General features: G+C 37.3%; 1 protein-coding gene across 1 annotated transcript in view; it reads right to left on the reverse strand.

Annotated features, from left to right (window-relative positions):
- Positions 1–379: 379 nt before the first annotated feature.
- The window catches only part of LOC105476637 (nuclear FMR1 interacting protein 2), a 40,098-nt gene continuing 26,579 nt past the window's right edge, over positions 380–13,898 (reverse strand). Inside the window, exons 3-4 of the mRNA XM_011732738.3 lie at positions 12,436–12,468; positions 380–9,117 (exon numbers count right to left, since the gene is read on the reverse strand). Of these exons, the coding sequence (XP_011731040.1) occupies positions 9,065–9,117; positions 12,436–12,468 (86 nt within the window). The 3' untranslated portion in view covers positions 380–9,064. The remainder of the gene's footprint in view (positions 9,118–12,435; positions 12,469–13,898) is intronic.

Genomic DNA, 13,898 nt, shown 5'->3' on the forward strand with positions numbered 1-13,898 from the left:
AATAAATTCAGAATATTGGCAGCTTAACATTCTAGTTGCTTAACTGCTTAGCTCAATTTTGATTTATTTCAACTGGAAAAGCATAAGACTTAATGTCCTGCAAAAAGGCAGGATAGCTCTGGATTTTTCAATAAGCATGCTAATTCTAAGCACTGTAAAAACCTCTATGATTAAAAAAAAAAAATTCACAGGACCATAGTACACTTAAGACTTAAATTCTTCACATATTTGACCCTTTGGAAAAAAATCATTATCAATAGCACAAACTTAGTTTTCAGGTTTTTTTTTTTTTTTTTTTACTTTTTATCAGCTGAATTTAAGATTCGTCAGTAAAGACTTTTTAAAAAATTAAAGCACACAAAAGATAACAAACACCTCAGAAACTTTAAAATTTTTTATTCAACAATGTACACTTATTGTCTCTCAATTTGATCTACAAATTTCTCAAGTTTTTTTTTTCTGATAAAATAAGTAAATCTGGGTATGGTTGTAGAGTGTTTGTAATTTATATTTTTAAAACACTGAACATGATGAAGTAAGACAACAATAAAGGAAGATCATCACGTAACTGACACTTCCTCAGAATCCATGACATCAGAAACAGCTATAGCAAATACCTAAGCATTTAGCAAAAGGGAAAATTTCTGGTCACTGTTCTTATATCTAGAAAAGACCTATATTTTTGACTGGGCAAAACAAACATTGAAACTTTTTTTGAGAGGGGGAAGGGAAAACATCCATTAACATAACTGTACTCCATTTATCATCCATTCCCCTAGATTAAGATGTAACTCAGCTCCTAAGTGCCTCTGCACAAGACAGAGAAATTACTTTGCTTTTCCAATAGGTTCTAAGACTGAACATAAGTGAACTACTGACAGATGCGGAAGAGGAACCATAGCCATCTAAGATGATGCTTGCTACACTCCTGCATTTCTGCCTTTTAAGGCCATGCAATTAATTATGGGTCACCTTTCGAGTCTTAACTGGATGACTTCGTTTTTAACTGCCACTATCAATGAAGATACATATAGAAGGGTTTTGCTGTGTCCTCAAAGGCAACATACTTGATGAAGAAGTAACCCTCTTCTGTACATTGAAAAAGCTATAAAATGGAAATATTTATTTTATATGTAGGAACACGGGGAAAATACCATCAGTAATATCTTCTACTTAAACATATTAGCCTCTCCTACAAAAGTCCTGAAGCAATTAAAAAAAAAGCTTTAAAAAAGATGATTTGACAAAACCTGGGCAGTACATCTATACATTATAAGTACACATACACACAAAGTAAAGCTATTTAGTACATGCACATTGCAGCACTTGAACCAAATGTACCCAATTTCTAAACCTGTTCTAATTAGCTTGGACAATTTTTTAAAAGATACATGTTATCTTTAAAACCACCTGTGCTTTGATCTTACAAACAACTGAATAATTCTAATCTCAAGCCAGTCAATTCAGTAAACCAAATTTATGCAACAGCAATAAAAGTAAAAGGCTATCCTACCTTTAAACCAGCTTTAAGACATAAAATTGTCACCAAGTTCCATGTGACAAAAAAGGGTCTTTCAGTTTGAATTACTTTCCATTTCTATTTGATCAAATAAACCAAAATATTACTAAGGAAGAGCATCCAATGATTTGTAAAGCTGATAAAACTGCCCTGTTTCAAGAAAAGCCCTTTAATAGATACAAGTCAAGCTCTCGTTTAAATTGAACTTTATTAAAATAGGTGCCAGTTTTCCTCTCTCCTAGTTCCACTGATGAGCTAGCCCAGACCTATATAACTTTGAGCCAAGTTTCCAAAGATGGTAAAGCTAAGAACAGCAAAGTAATAAGGACAAATCGGTCACTTTTGGTAATGACACACAAATTAAACTTTCAAAACATGTGCATAGCTTTATTCATCTACTTAGATCTAACCTTTTCACGGAGCTTCGGCAAAATTCGAGTGTGCAAAATGCATTTCTAAAACGTAATGCAAGCAAAGCTTTCACATTTACACTGGCAAGAAATACAGAGAGAAACTAACAAGTCACATTAGGGAGAATTCAGATCTTTTTTTTTTTAATGACAAGAATTGCACAGTTTATTATTTTGAGACAATTGTTGCAGACATAAATATTTTAAATTTTCTAAGCAAGGTGCTTTTAACAAAATTTTTAAAGTTGGAAAGAGCTGGTAACTTGGATCATAGCTCACGCAGAATTCCAAATTAAAGTGGACTCCATTATCTCCCTACATTTTGCAAACAATGCTTTGTATAACACTTCTTTAAAACACTAAAAGAGACAGCAAGCTGAAACTTTTTTCAAAGCACACAAGAAATGTTTACTTGAAGAAGGTGCTGAGGGGAGAAGAAAAGAGAGTGAAGAATCCTTTAATTATTTCCCACTACAGGACAGCCACTAATAGATTAAGAACAAAAAAGATACAACAAAAAAAGTAAATCACTTCCCCAGCTTATAAAATAGTTCCAGTTTGACAAGATCTATAACTTTAAACAGCACCAGTTGGGCAATAGAATGAGCATTTCATACTGCATAAAAATTAGTGAGGTGGTAAGAACCATCAACTATCTCAGGCATTACTACATGGCCTTTCCAATTCTTTTTTTTAATATACACGCAAGGCACATTGATATAAAAATAGATCTCTGGCCAACAAATATATTAAATAAGCAAATTAAAATTTTGGCTTTGCGATATTGGCAACATCAAAATATAACCAGATAGCTTTGGCCCACACATCTTTCTCATATTCCTCCACCTCATTTGGTGTTTCCCACCCATTATTTTGAGTTCAATCACCACCTTCAAGTTTGGGTATGTGCTTGAGAAATTACTTTTCTTCTTGTCAAGTAGCATTCTTACTAAAGTTTTCCTTTGCTAAGTAAAAAGACAAGAGAAACAGAATAGTTGGAGTTTTGATTGATTTGATTTAAACTAAATCTGATTGGTTCAGGGCAGCATTATTTCTTCTCTATATACAAACAAAATTAAGTCCCCAGCTTACATAGACAAATGTTTTCTAAAAGATCAGCAACATGTCAATGACACCACATCCTTTAAGCCATTCTTCCCAATTCCTCTTTCTGAGGCAGAGAGAGGGAGTAATAGAAACAAAGCTAAGATTTAAACTATTTTCAGTAGTAGAAGACATTTAAGGCCAAAAAGTGTACTACTATTAACAGAATTCTTATATTCCTAAGTTATTGTCCTTCATAGGCCAATATCAGCTGAGAATTAGTTACTTGTACTGATTCCCTCCCAAAGAGAATTTTATAATTCACTCACTCTTGTTAGTGGCTGTGCTACAGTAAAGGTATCAAAGCAACCTATGGTATATGTATGGTATATAGTAATGTAAAAAGTGCATCACATTCTTGATTTTCAGTTTCTCATAGCAGCAGCAGGATTAATCTAAGACAGAAAACAGTTGTATTTTCATTCTTAAAATGCAACAGTATCTAATGAAATGTATTCAAGATCATGAAAGGATCCTCCTCTATGAAGGATAAATGAAAACAGACTAATAATAATAGACAAACAGGGTAAACTAAAGGCATTCATTCATATTTACATATTAAAACCACTTTTGTTAACACCATATCTTTACATCTAGCAAAAGAAATAAGCATTTTAAGAATAATGGAGACATTACTAAAGCAGTATCCATTTTCAGAGCCTTTGATTAGCACCTGAGGAAAAAAGGGTATATGGAAAGCTATATAATTTGCCCTCAAGTTAGTTTGTTGGTCTGAAGAGTATAACTTTGATATGCACTGAAAGTAAAACTAAATTGGAAAATAAATGTTTGTAGCTAGTTTAGTAAGGCTGTAGAAAAGGGATACTTGGCCGGGCACGGTGGCTCACACCTGTAATCCCAGCACGTTGGGAGGCCGAGGTGGGCAGATTGCCTGAGGTCAGGAGTTCAAGACCAGTCTAGCCAACATGGTGAAACCCCATCTCTACTAAGAATACAAATTAGCCTGGTATGGTGGTGTGCGCCTGTAATCCCAGCTACTCGGGAGGCTGAGGCAGGGGAATTGCTTGAACCAAGGGGATGGAGGTTGCAGTGAGCCAAGATTGCACCACTGTACTCCAGTCTGGGCAAGAGAGTCCGTCTCAAAAAAAAAAGGGGGGGGGGGATACTGCAGTATTATAAAATGGCTTTAGAACTCTGGACATAACAAAATTGTATGGATAAATAGGGAAGTCTGAATCAGCATCCCAGGATGGCTGTTCCATAGTTTCTAGCCCATAACTGATGTACCATTCCCAGTTGCAAAAGCAATATTCCAATCATGCTGCACTGGGTGTTTTCATCATGCAGACAACTGAAAATTCTATTCGGACTATTGCTGGCATCCTTTAACTACTTTAAGACCTTTCTTGAGCAGCAAAATGGTGTGAAATTTAAAACTCAGTAAAGCAATGCTTTTGAGTAGAGCCAATGATTCATCACTCTCCCAGGTGGTCCCGGTTCTCACAAAGGTGATATATATTTTAAAAGAAACATTTAAAAATACCAAAACAGAAGCCCACCTTTTTCACCGTGAAAGAATCTTGGTGCTCTGTTGATTAATTACATTAGTAAAAATAACATCGATATTAAGAACTAATGTTAAGCTATGTGCCTCTGGCAAACTTAGAGCAGCTATTTATGCTTCTAATCTTTTCCTCTGCCTCTCCCTTTTAAACAAATTATCAAAATTTTCTGGGGGTGAAGGGGAGGAGAGTAAATCCTACGTTTTCCTTTCAAATCCAACAGTTAAGTCATGGGTAGGGTTATTAAGATACTGCCCTATCAGACTCTACCTTGACTGGTGTGGCATCAACCAATCTGACCCTAAGGACCATTGTATTTGTCCTATAGCGTAACTGTTCTGCACAGTTAACATATTTATACAAGAGGGATCAGCTGTTATTTGAGGATATGGCCCAGTGGCATAACTATACTCGTAATAGCTGGAAATTGGACTTTTAACCTATTTCTCTGAAGAGACCCTCGCAGGAATGACTCCCTCCTTATTTACAGTGGAATTTAAATTGAGTAAAGTCCCTTTCCAATAGCCATTTGATACCTGACAATTTCACACTAAATGGCTTTATTTTAAAAAGTTTACAGCAATTACAAAAGATAAATCATTAGATGCCTCTGATGTGGGGAAGCAACAAGTCTAACAACCAAGTATGAAATTACCCTTATGTAATGTTTTTTGAAAATTTGTATTGTGGACAACTCCCATAGTTGAGGTTTTCCCTAAAACTGTTATTTGTAAAACAATGCAGCACTTTTCCTTTATGAAGTTTCTGCAGATTGAGTAATGACTAGGTAAGCAGATGACTAAGGAGGACAGCAAAATTCTAAAATGGAGAAACTCTCTGGCCATTTATTTCAAAGAAAAAAAAATCTGTTATTAAATTCCTAGTTATTGGAATTTAATTCCCTCCTAGAAAGTAGAGGAGAAAGGGCTGGCTACCATAGATGCTGTAAATACACTTTATGTGAAGGTTCATTACTAAGGAGGTTAGAAGAAAGGCTATGTAATTAACTTCAGTTCAGCAAAGTGAGGGTGAATAAAGAGAAAGATAATACACCCTGTGTGTTTTGCGGGAAAAAGGGATTATTGAGGACACCTACAAGAGTGGTATGTGACACAGAAGCCTACAATAATCAAAACAGATTTAAAAAGAAATCTTCACCCATAATTAGTATCTTCATAGCTATTAAAAAAATAGGTCATAATTTCATTCTTAGTGCCATTTTTCAATACTACCCTTTTAAGGATTTAAACCACCTGACTTTTTTCTGTGTAATGAAAACAAATGGCACAAAATAAATACAAGTTCATTCTCTGAATACTAATGTCTTATACACATTCATTTACTAATTTTTAATATCTCCATCTTTTCCTCACACACACTCAACACACACATACACATACATACACACACACCCCTTTTTCAGTCTTTATAATGGAGGGATGTTAAAAATCCCCTCTAGACTGTATTTGGTTTATGCTACAGTACTAATACTCTGAGTTGGAGGAAAATTCTTTACACCAAACAATAACACGTTATTTAAATGTGCTAAATTAATCACAGCTGAAGTCTGTTTAGAAGCTTACACAAAATAATCAGAAAACAGATCAACTCTTAAGATTTTTTTTTTTAATAAGTGCTCTGTAAGGAATTGTGTGAGGACCTAAGGAGAAAGATTGCAACAAATAGAGTTAAGTGTTACCAAACAGCACAAAGAGATTTGTCCCAAAGTCCTGCTTGTACCTAGGCAATTAAGTCTATTAACCTAATGCCCCCAAAATACTGACAGTTAATATGATGGGGCACTAGGGTTCTCAGAAAGTTAACAGACATTCCTAACTACATACCTCTAACCATATAATCAAGGAACTTTCAGTGGAGAAATCAAAGTGAAATGTTGCATTGTTTCATTTAAAAGTGAGACTCTCCAAAACCTTTGGACAGACAGAGAAGTGATACATTCTTTTTGGCTTCTCCAAACACTGAGGCCTGAGGGATATGGAAAGAAATTAGAAAAGCAACAGCTTTCTAAAGATGTTCAATCAAGTGTTGCTTCTAAGTTAAAAAGCCCAATTCATGTGGGGGCTGGGTTTGTCTTTTTTTTTTCATTTTCAAATATATATTCATTCAATCTCTGTATGTCACAAACCCAGAAAGTTTCTTGTGAGTTGTGAGACAGAAGAACTTTAAAATTCCAGGCAAGCAAAATGGACATTTAAAAAGGGGGAGTGGTGAGGGGAATCTGGCCCTAAGGCGACAAGTGGTTACACAAGGCAATTGAACACACAGCAGAACTTTAAAACCTGTAAAACAAACTGGAGCCTTTTTTCCCTTTAATCAACCTTATATGTTTTTTTTAAACTTTTTGAAAATTTTTATTAAAAAAACACAAAAACACAGACTTTTTTCACTTCAGTTATGTGGTATGTTGCATTTTCCAGTTTGTTCAATGCTTTAAAGCTCAAGGATGCCTCTGCTTTCAATTGTACATGGGCCTGAAGCATCCTAGCTTTTGGCAAGCAGGCAGGAGACTCAACAAAAATCAAAATAGGAACAAGGCAGACTAAATGCAGGGCACATCTGTAAACATATTATACATTTGAAAATTACAATATCAGTAAAAGTGATACAGTTTACAGGTGAAATGAAACTATCTGGAACTGGCCTACCACAAGTTTCTGAACCTGGACTGATACAATAAGTTATTTTATATATATATATATATTATGTATAAAAAAAAGTTTTGTTTACATCAAGTGGAATTGGCAATCCATGCTTATACTTTTAAAATCTAAGCAGGGCAGAAATCCAGACTAAAAAGATAGTTACTCTACTCTATGTTGAGTCCAACAGCTTCTTTCATGAACTACTTGTTTTAAAAGCCTCAAATAATCAACAAAACAAGAAAACCCATCCATACTACAGTCACTCAAAACTGGACATTTCTAGGGGTAGAGCAAAAGTAGTTACTTTCTCCCCAAATACCCCAGGGGATCCAGTCTACTTTTATCAGAAGACTACAACTCTTTATATAAATGCCCTGATATTTTAACCTGTATTTGACATACATGGATATACTAATTTCTGTGTGTGTGATGTGATGCTGTGTCAGGCCAGACAACTTGTTATTATGCTACTAACATCACCCAATCTCAATTGGACCCTTAATTTCTGCACACACACACAAAAATTTATTTTAGCATGCTATACACAAGCTGCAGTGCAACAGGATGGCAATGTAATAAGACAGGGCTAATGCTCTTCTCTGCCCCAAAGAAAATTTCCAGAATTTCACATTATTTTCCTTAAAAACCCATCTTGCTCTAGTAATAAAATATATTTATTAAGATATAATTAGAAGCTAATAAGCTCAGAAGTATAGTTTGCATGAAAACACACCTTCTACAGTCAGGGTTTATTACCTTCTCACTGGCTAAAAACATGAAAAGTTTTAGTTTTCATGGACTTTTTACTTCCCCTTTTAGATTTTTTTGAGAAATTAAAAGAGAATTTACAGAAAGGTCTAAGTTTGTCTTAAATGTTTGATGAAAAACAAGGAAAACAGCACATTTAGTGTTAGTGACAGAGAGCAAGTCTGGAGCACCTACAGTTGAAAAGCAGAATATATTTTTGCTCCCAGTTATACAATTACATTAAAATATGGGCACAGGAATATTTTTCCAGATTGTATATCTAAGCCAAATGCTTGTTCTGCAACTTTTCTTTAAATGACACGCATAGATTCTTCAGTTGTTAAAGTCCAATATGTAACCGAAGCCAAGTTAACTATGTACCATCAACTATTCCAGAATTGTAGAACTTCAATGCCCTCCCCTATCCCCCCACCCCACAAAAAATAAATGGAAAGAAATAAAGTATTCCCCCAACACCCCACAGAGGCCGCTTAACTCCTGGCAAGACATGCAAATCATATTCGCTAAAAAAATACACCCTGCTAACTTCAAGGCATTTATCCAGCATTCTCGCAGGGCTTAATTAAAGTAAAACCAAAAAGATCAAGGGAGGAGTGGGGGAAAATGTTGAATCATTCTGGGTTCCCCGTGATTAGTGTATCACTTCAGTCACAGAACAAGATACAGAGATCTTTTAAGTGGATTTGCCTTTCCAGTGGGTCATTTGTTGCCCAAGTTGATGACAGCAGGAACTTTAGAACCACACTTGTTAAGTCTGTATTCATTAATCACTTGCATTCACACTTAAAAACAAAAACTAACAGAAGAAAAAAAACCTATTCAGTACCGGAGATTAAATAACCATGTGTAGTCTCTTGAAATAAATTTGATTCCTTAAGAAGTCTAATTACTTTCAGTTGCCTTTTTTAAATAACTATATATATATATATGTATATATATATATTTGTATATATTATCCTGTGATTCTACTTATGGTTCCTCTGCTGCGTTGAAGATCTAGGAGCATAAAAGCCTTGTGTCCCCCATGAACGATGGCTCTAATGCTGCAGAAAGGTTACGAATAGGCAGTCTGGTCCTTCATTGATCTGGACTATCCATGGCTTCATTGTAAGTGATTATCCTTTTGGGATCTAGAAAGGTTAAAAAATAAAAATAAAAATAAGTTCTAGAACATCAAAATACCCATGTTCCAATAACAAATCCCAAATAACCATCATTTAAATCGCCCCATTTTTTTATGAAAACAAAACTTCAAGCCCATTTCCTCTTTGTACTAACACACATACGATCCAGTTTCTCAACCTGGAAGTAGCTGTTTGGAATTCCAATGAATTCCAAGTACAGGGTCCTCTAGACAGTGAGGGCCTCAACTCCTACAGATCAGAGATGGTTGAGTTCACTTAATAAGAGTTTTATGTACTTCTACTGATTACAAAAGCAGTGTATTTGAAAACAGCAGCCAAAGAAAAAAGCTTGTCACCAATAATCCAATATTAAAAGAAACACTTGGATTTTTCTTTTGTTGTTCTCAGCAAATGAAGTCAAAATTTATTTATTTATTTATTTATTTATTTTTGAGATGGAGTCTGGCTCTGTCACCCAGGCTGGAGTGCAGTGGCGCGATCTCGGCTCACTGCAAGCTCCGCCCCCCAGGTTCACGCCATTCTCCTGCCTCAGCCTCCGGAGTAGCTGGGACTACAAGCGCCCGCCACTTCGCCCGGCTAGTTTTTTTTTTTTTTTTTTTTGTACTTTTTAGTAGAGACGGGGTTTCACCGTGTTCGCCAGGATGGTCTCGATCTCCTGACCTCGTGATCTGCCCGTCTCGGCCTCCCAAAGTGCTGGGATTACAGGCTTGAGCCACCGCACCCGGCCCGTCAAAATTTATTTTAACCAGTGTGGGAACTATCTAAGTAAAACCTGGCACCAAAAACTTGACATTAAATTAATTAGCAAAACTACTAATTCAGTCCTAATCAAGGCTTACTCAATTTCCCACAGTAACACCAGCCTTTATTCTCAGCAGTAACAGAAGCCTATGGATCTTTCAGATTCAAAATATAAAACTGTTAGAATGTGTCTGGACAAAGACTCCAGGGTTATTCTAAATTCTTACTATTTAGCTGCATGCTCCCCTCTTCTGGAGGGGCACTGTTTTTATTATATATATACTATTTTATATATATACACACACACACACACACACACGTAATTTCTACCTATCCTAAGAACTTTTTCAAGTATACATGCTTTAAAAAAAAAAAAAAAAAGGCAAGTCAATACAACTGGTTACCCAATAGAAAATTTTAAAGGCCTGAAAATAATATTGGAAAAACTCAAGTCCACTTCAGCCTAACAATCAATCTAGTTTAGTCCAGAGATAATATAATAATATCCTTTCTGGGACTCCTAGGGCCACCCACTGGAAACCCTCCATGAAGAACATGCTCATTCCAAAGAGTTAATGGCCATTTTACAGTAAAGACAGGTAGGTCTACTTTTTCGGGTATATTTTCTTTTCCTTTTTTTTTGGCGAAGTTTCGTTCCTGTTGCCCAGGCTGGAGAGCAATGGTGTGATCTCAGCTCACTGCAACCTCCATCTCTCATGTTCAAGCGATTCTCCTGGTTCCGCCTCTCTAGTAGCTGGGATTTACAGGCATGTGCCACCACGCCTGGCTAATTTTGTTTTAGTAGAAATGGGGTTTCACCATGCTGGCCAGACTGGTCTTGAACTCCTGAACCTCAGGTGATCCACCTGCCTCCGCCTCCCAAAGTGCTGGGATTACAAGTGTGAGCCACCGTGCCCAGCCTGCAGGGTGTATTTTCCAGTCTGTTTTTTTCATTTGTTTGGTAAGATACACAGAAAGTAACTCCAGAAGAAAGAGCAAAGTTGGGAAATCAGGGGAACCTACATTCTAGTCCTGCCACTTTCTAGTTTATAGGAACCTCACTGGAACTCCTTTTCCTAATACGTAAAATAAGAGAATTTCTTACACATTTCAAGTTCTGAAATTCTAGGAATTTCACATCCATCTGAAACTCACTTGTATTAATGAGCAAAGTAAATGAGGAATAGGATACAATTCAGTTCCATGGTTCAAAAACCCAAATCTATTGTCAGTGACTACTACAAAACTCTCACTTTATTTCATGTATTCCACAATAATCATATTTTAATATATTCAGGAAGAAGGTACACAATAATCAGGATAATCTATTTTAATTTTTAACCATCTTTTCAGAGAATATCCAGCCCAGATAAGGCTCCTATAACAGCTAATATTTTTCTGAACTATGAATTTCAGTTCTTAGGCTATTTGTTGTCTACCACACAAATACAGAGAAAGACCAGCCAAAGTGGAAATACTTATTCATGTTGGTTTCCCACATTAAAAACATTTATGGCTTGTCTTACTTTCATAACCAGGAGGGGAAAAAAAATCATTCGTATCTTTACCTAGTAGGTAAAGAATACCTTCCTGTTTTTTTCACTTACAGTATTGCCCCATCCTCACCAGTCGTGGTATGGTAGTATCGTTTTGTCGCTTTTTTTCATATTCACTCTTAATACTATCACTTTTTTTTTTCTTTGAGATGGAGTTTCACTCTTGTTGTCCAGGCTGGAGTGCAATGGTACAATCTCAGCTCACCGCAACCTCCGCCTCCTGGGTTCAAGTGATTCTCCTGCCTCAGCCTCCCGAGTAGCTGTGATTATAGGCACCTGCCACCATGCCCAGCTAATTTTTGTATTTTTAGTAAAGATGGGGTTTAACCATGTTGGCCAGGCTGGTCTTGAACTCCTGACCTCGGGTGATCCACCCGCCTCAGCCTCCCAAAGTGTTGGGATCACAGTTGTGAGCCACTGCGCCTGGCCCTACATTTTTTTTTTTTTGAGACAGAGTCTTGCTCTGTTGCCCAGGCTGGAGTGCAGTGGCATGATCTCGGCTCACTGCAAGCTCTGCCTCCCAGGTTCATGCCATTCTCCTACTCAGGAGGTGGGACTGTAGGCACCCGCCATCAAGCCTGGCGAATTTTTTTTTGTATTTTTGGTAGAGGCGGGGTTTCACCATGTTAGCCAGGATGGTCTCGATCTCCTGACCTTGTGATCCGCCCGCCTTGGCCTCCCAAAGTGCTGGGTTGCACTCCAGCCTGGGCGACAGAGCGAGACTCCGTCTCAAAAAAAAAAAAAGAGAGATGGGGTCTGGCTATGCTGCCCAGGCTGGTCTTGAACCCCTGGGCTTCAGCAATCCTCCCACCTTGGCCTCCCAAAGTGTTGGGATTACAGGCATGAGCCACCCAGTCCAGTTGCTAGTGCCTTTTGATTATAGTTATTAAATAACTCAAAATACAAAGTCTATTTGGTAAATTACCACCCATCTGTTAATCCCACCCAAAAATAATGTCCAGTGATTACTTATTAGTGACATTTTAAGTAATCTAATCATTCTTACCTTGCTTCTGCAAATTCCAAATAGATTCCATTTCTGCGAAGAAAAAAAGAGAAATACATACTAAGTTTTGGTGAACAAAGTTTGAAGCTATGTTTTTCATTTTAAATCTAAAAATCCTAGGCTGATTTACTGCCAGACCGGAGGTAGGGCTGAAAATGGCAAAATTCTATGATGCTCAGACAAAGCATTCACATTTTCCTATAATTTTTTTTTTTTTTTTTTAAAGACATGGTCTTGCTCTGTTACTGCAGCCTCCTAGGCTCAAGCTATCCTCCCACCTCAGCCTCTTAACTACAGCTGCATGCCATCACACCCAGCTAATTTTTTTTTTTTTTTTCCTGGTAGAGACAGGGTCTGTTGCCCAGGCTGGTCCTCCCACCTCAGGTGTGAACCTGGCTCCTGTAATTCTTTTTTTTCTTTTGAGACTGAGTTTCACTCTTTGTTGCCCATGATGGAGTGAAGTGGCCTGATCTCAGCTCACTGCAACCTCTGCCTCCCGGGTTCCAGCAATTCTCCTGTCTCAACCTCCCAAGTACCTAGGTTTACAGGTGCCCACCACTACACCCAGCTAATTTTTGTATTTTTAGTAAAGACAGGGTTTCACCATGTTGGCCAGGCTGGTCTCGAACTCCTGACCTCAGGTGATCCGCCCACCTTAGTCTCCCAAATGCTGGGATCACAGGTGTGAGCCATTGTGCCTGCCCAGCTGGCTCTTATAATTCTTAAGTGTCATGTAGATTATTATTATCTGAAATCAAACTGCAAGAATAATTTTGTCTTCACAAATTGTAAGGATACGCAAGAAGCATGCTACAGATAAAATAATACTTCTCCTAACAGCTCATCATTATTTAAAAAACACCAAGTATTTCTTGGTAATCCACTGACTCCTCAATGAGGTGCCCAAATTTTTTGAACAAAGCATTCATCAAATTTGACTAATTAAAATTGACGCTTAATTAGTTTAACCATTCAGGCAAGTGGTTCTAACCTCTAAACCACACCTTTCTTTCTTTTTTTGAGACAGTTTCACTCTTGTTGCCCAGGCTGGAACACAATGGCGCGATCTCGGCTCGCGGCAACCTCCGCCTCCCAGGTTCAAGTGATTCTCCTGTCTCAGTCTCCCAAGTAGTGAGGATTACAGGCATGCGCCACCACACCCAGTTAATTTTTTTTTTTTTTTTTTTTAAGTAGAAACAGAGTTTCTCCTTGTTGGTCAGGCTGGTCTAGAATTCTCGACCTCAAGTGATCTGCCCACCTCAGCCTCCCAAAGCGTGAGCCACCGCGCCCAGCCCTAACCACACCTCTTATTTTAACCTATAAGGTCAAAATGCCAATCCACACCTATTATTAAAGGCACACAATCCCCATTTGTTCCAATTTCATCCAAAATGTCTACAATGTGCTTAGTTTGGCATCTTAAAATAAGAAAATTATGTACATGTCCAAATTATAATGACATA

The sequence above is a fragment of the Macaca nemestrina genome, chromosome 17 (assembly GCF_043159975.1).
Source record: "Macaca nemestrina isolate mMacNem1 chromosome 17, mMacNem.hap1, whole genome shotgun sequence".
Taxonomy (NCBI): Eukaryota; Metazoa; Chordata; class Mammalia; order Primates; family Cercopithecidae; genus Macaca; species Macaca nemestrina.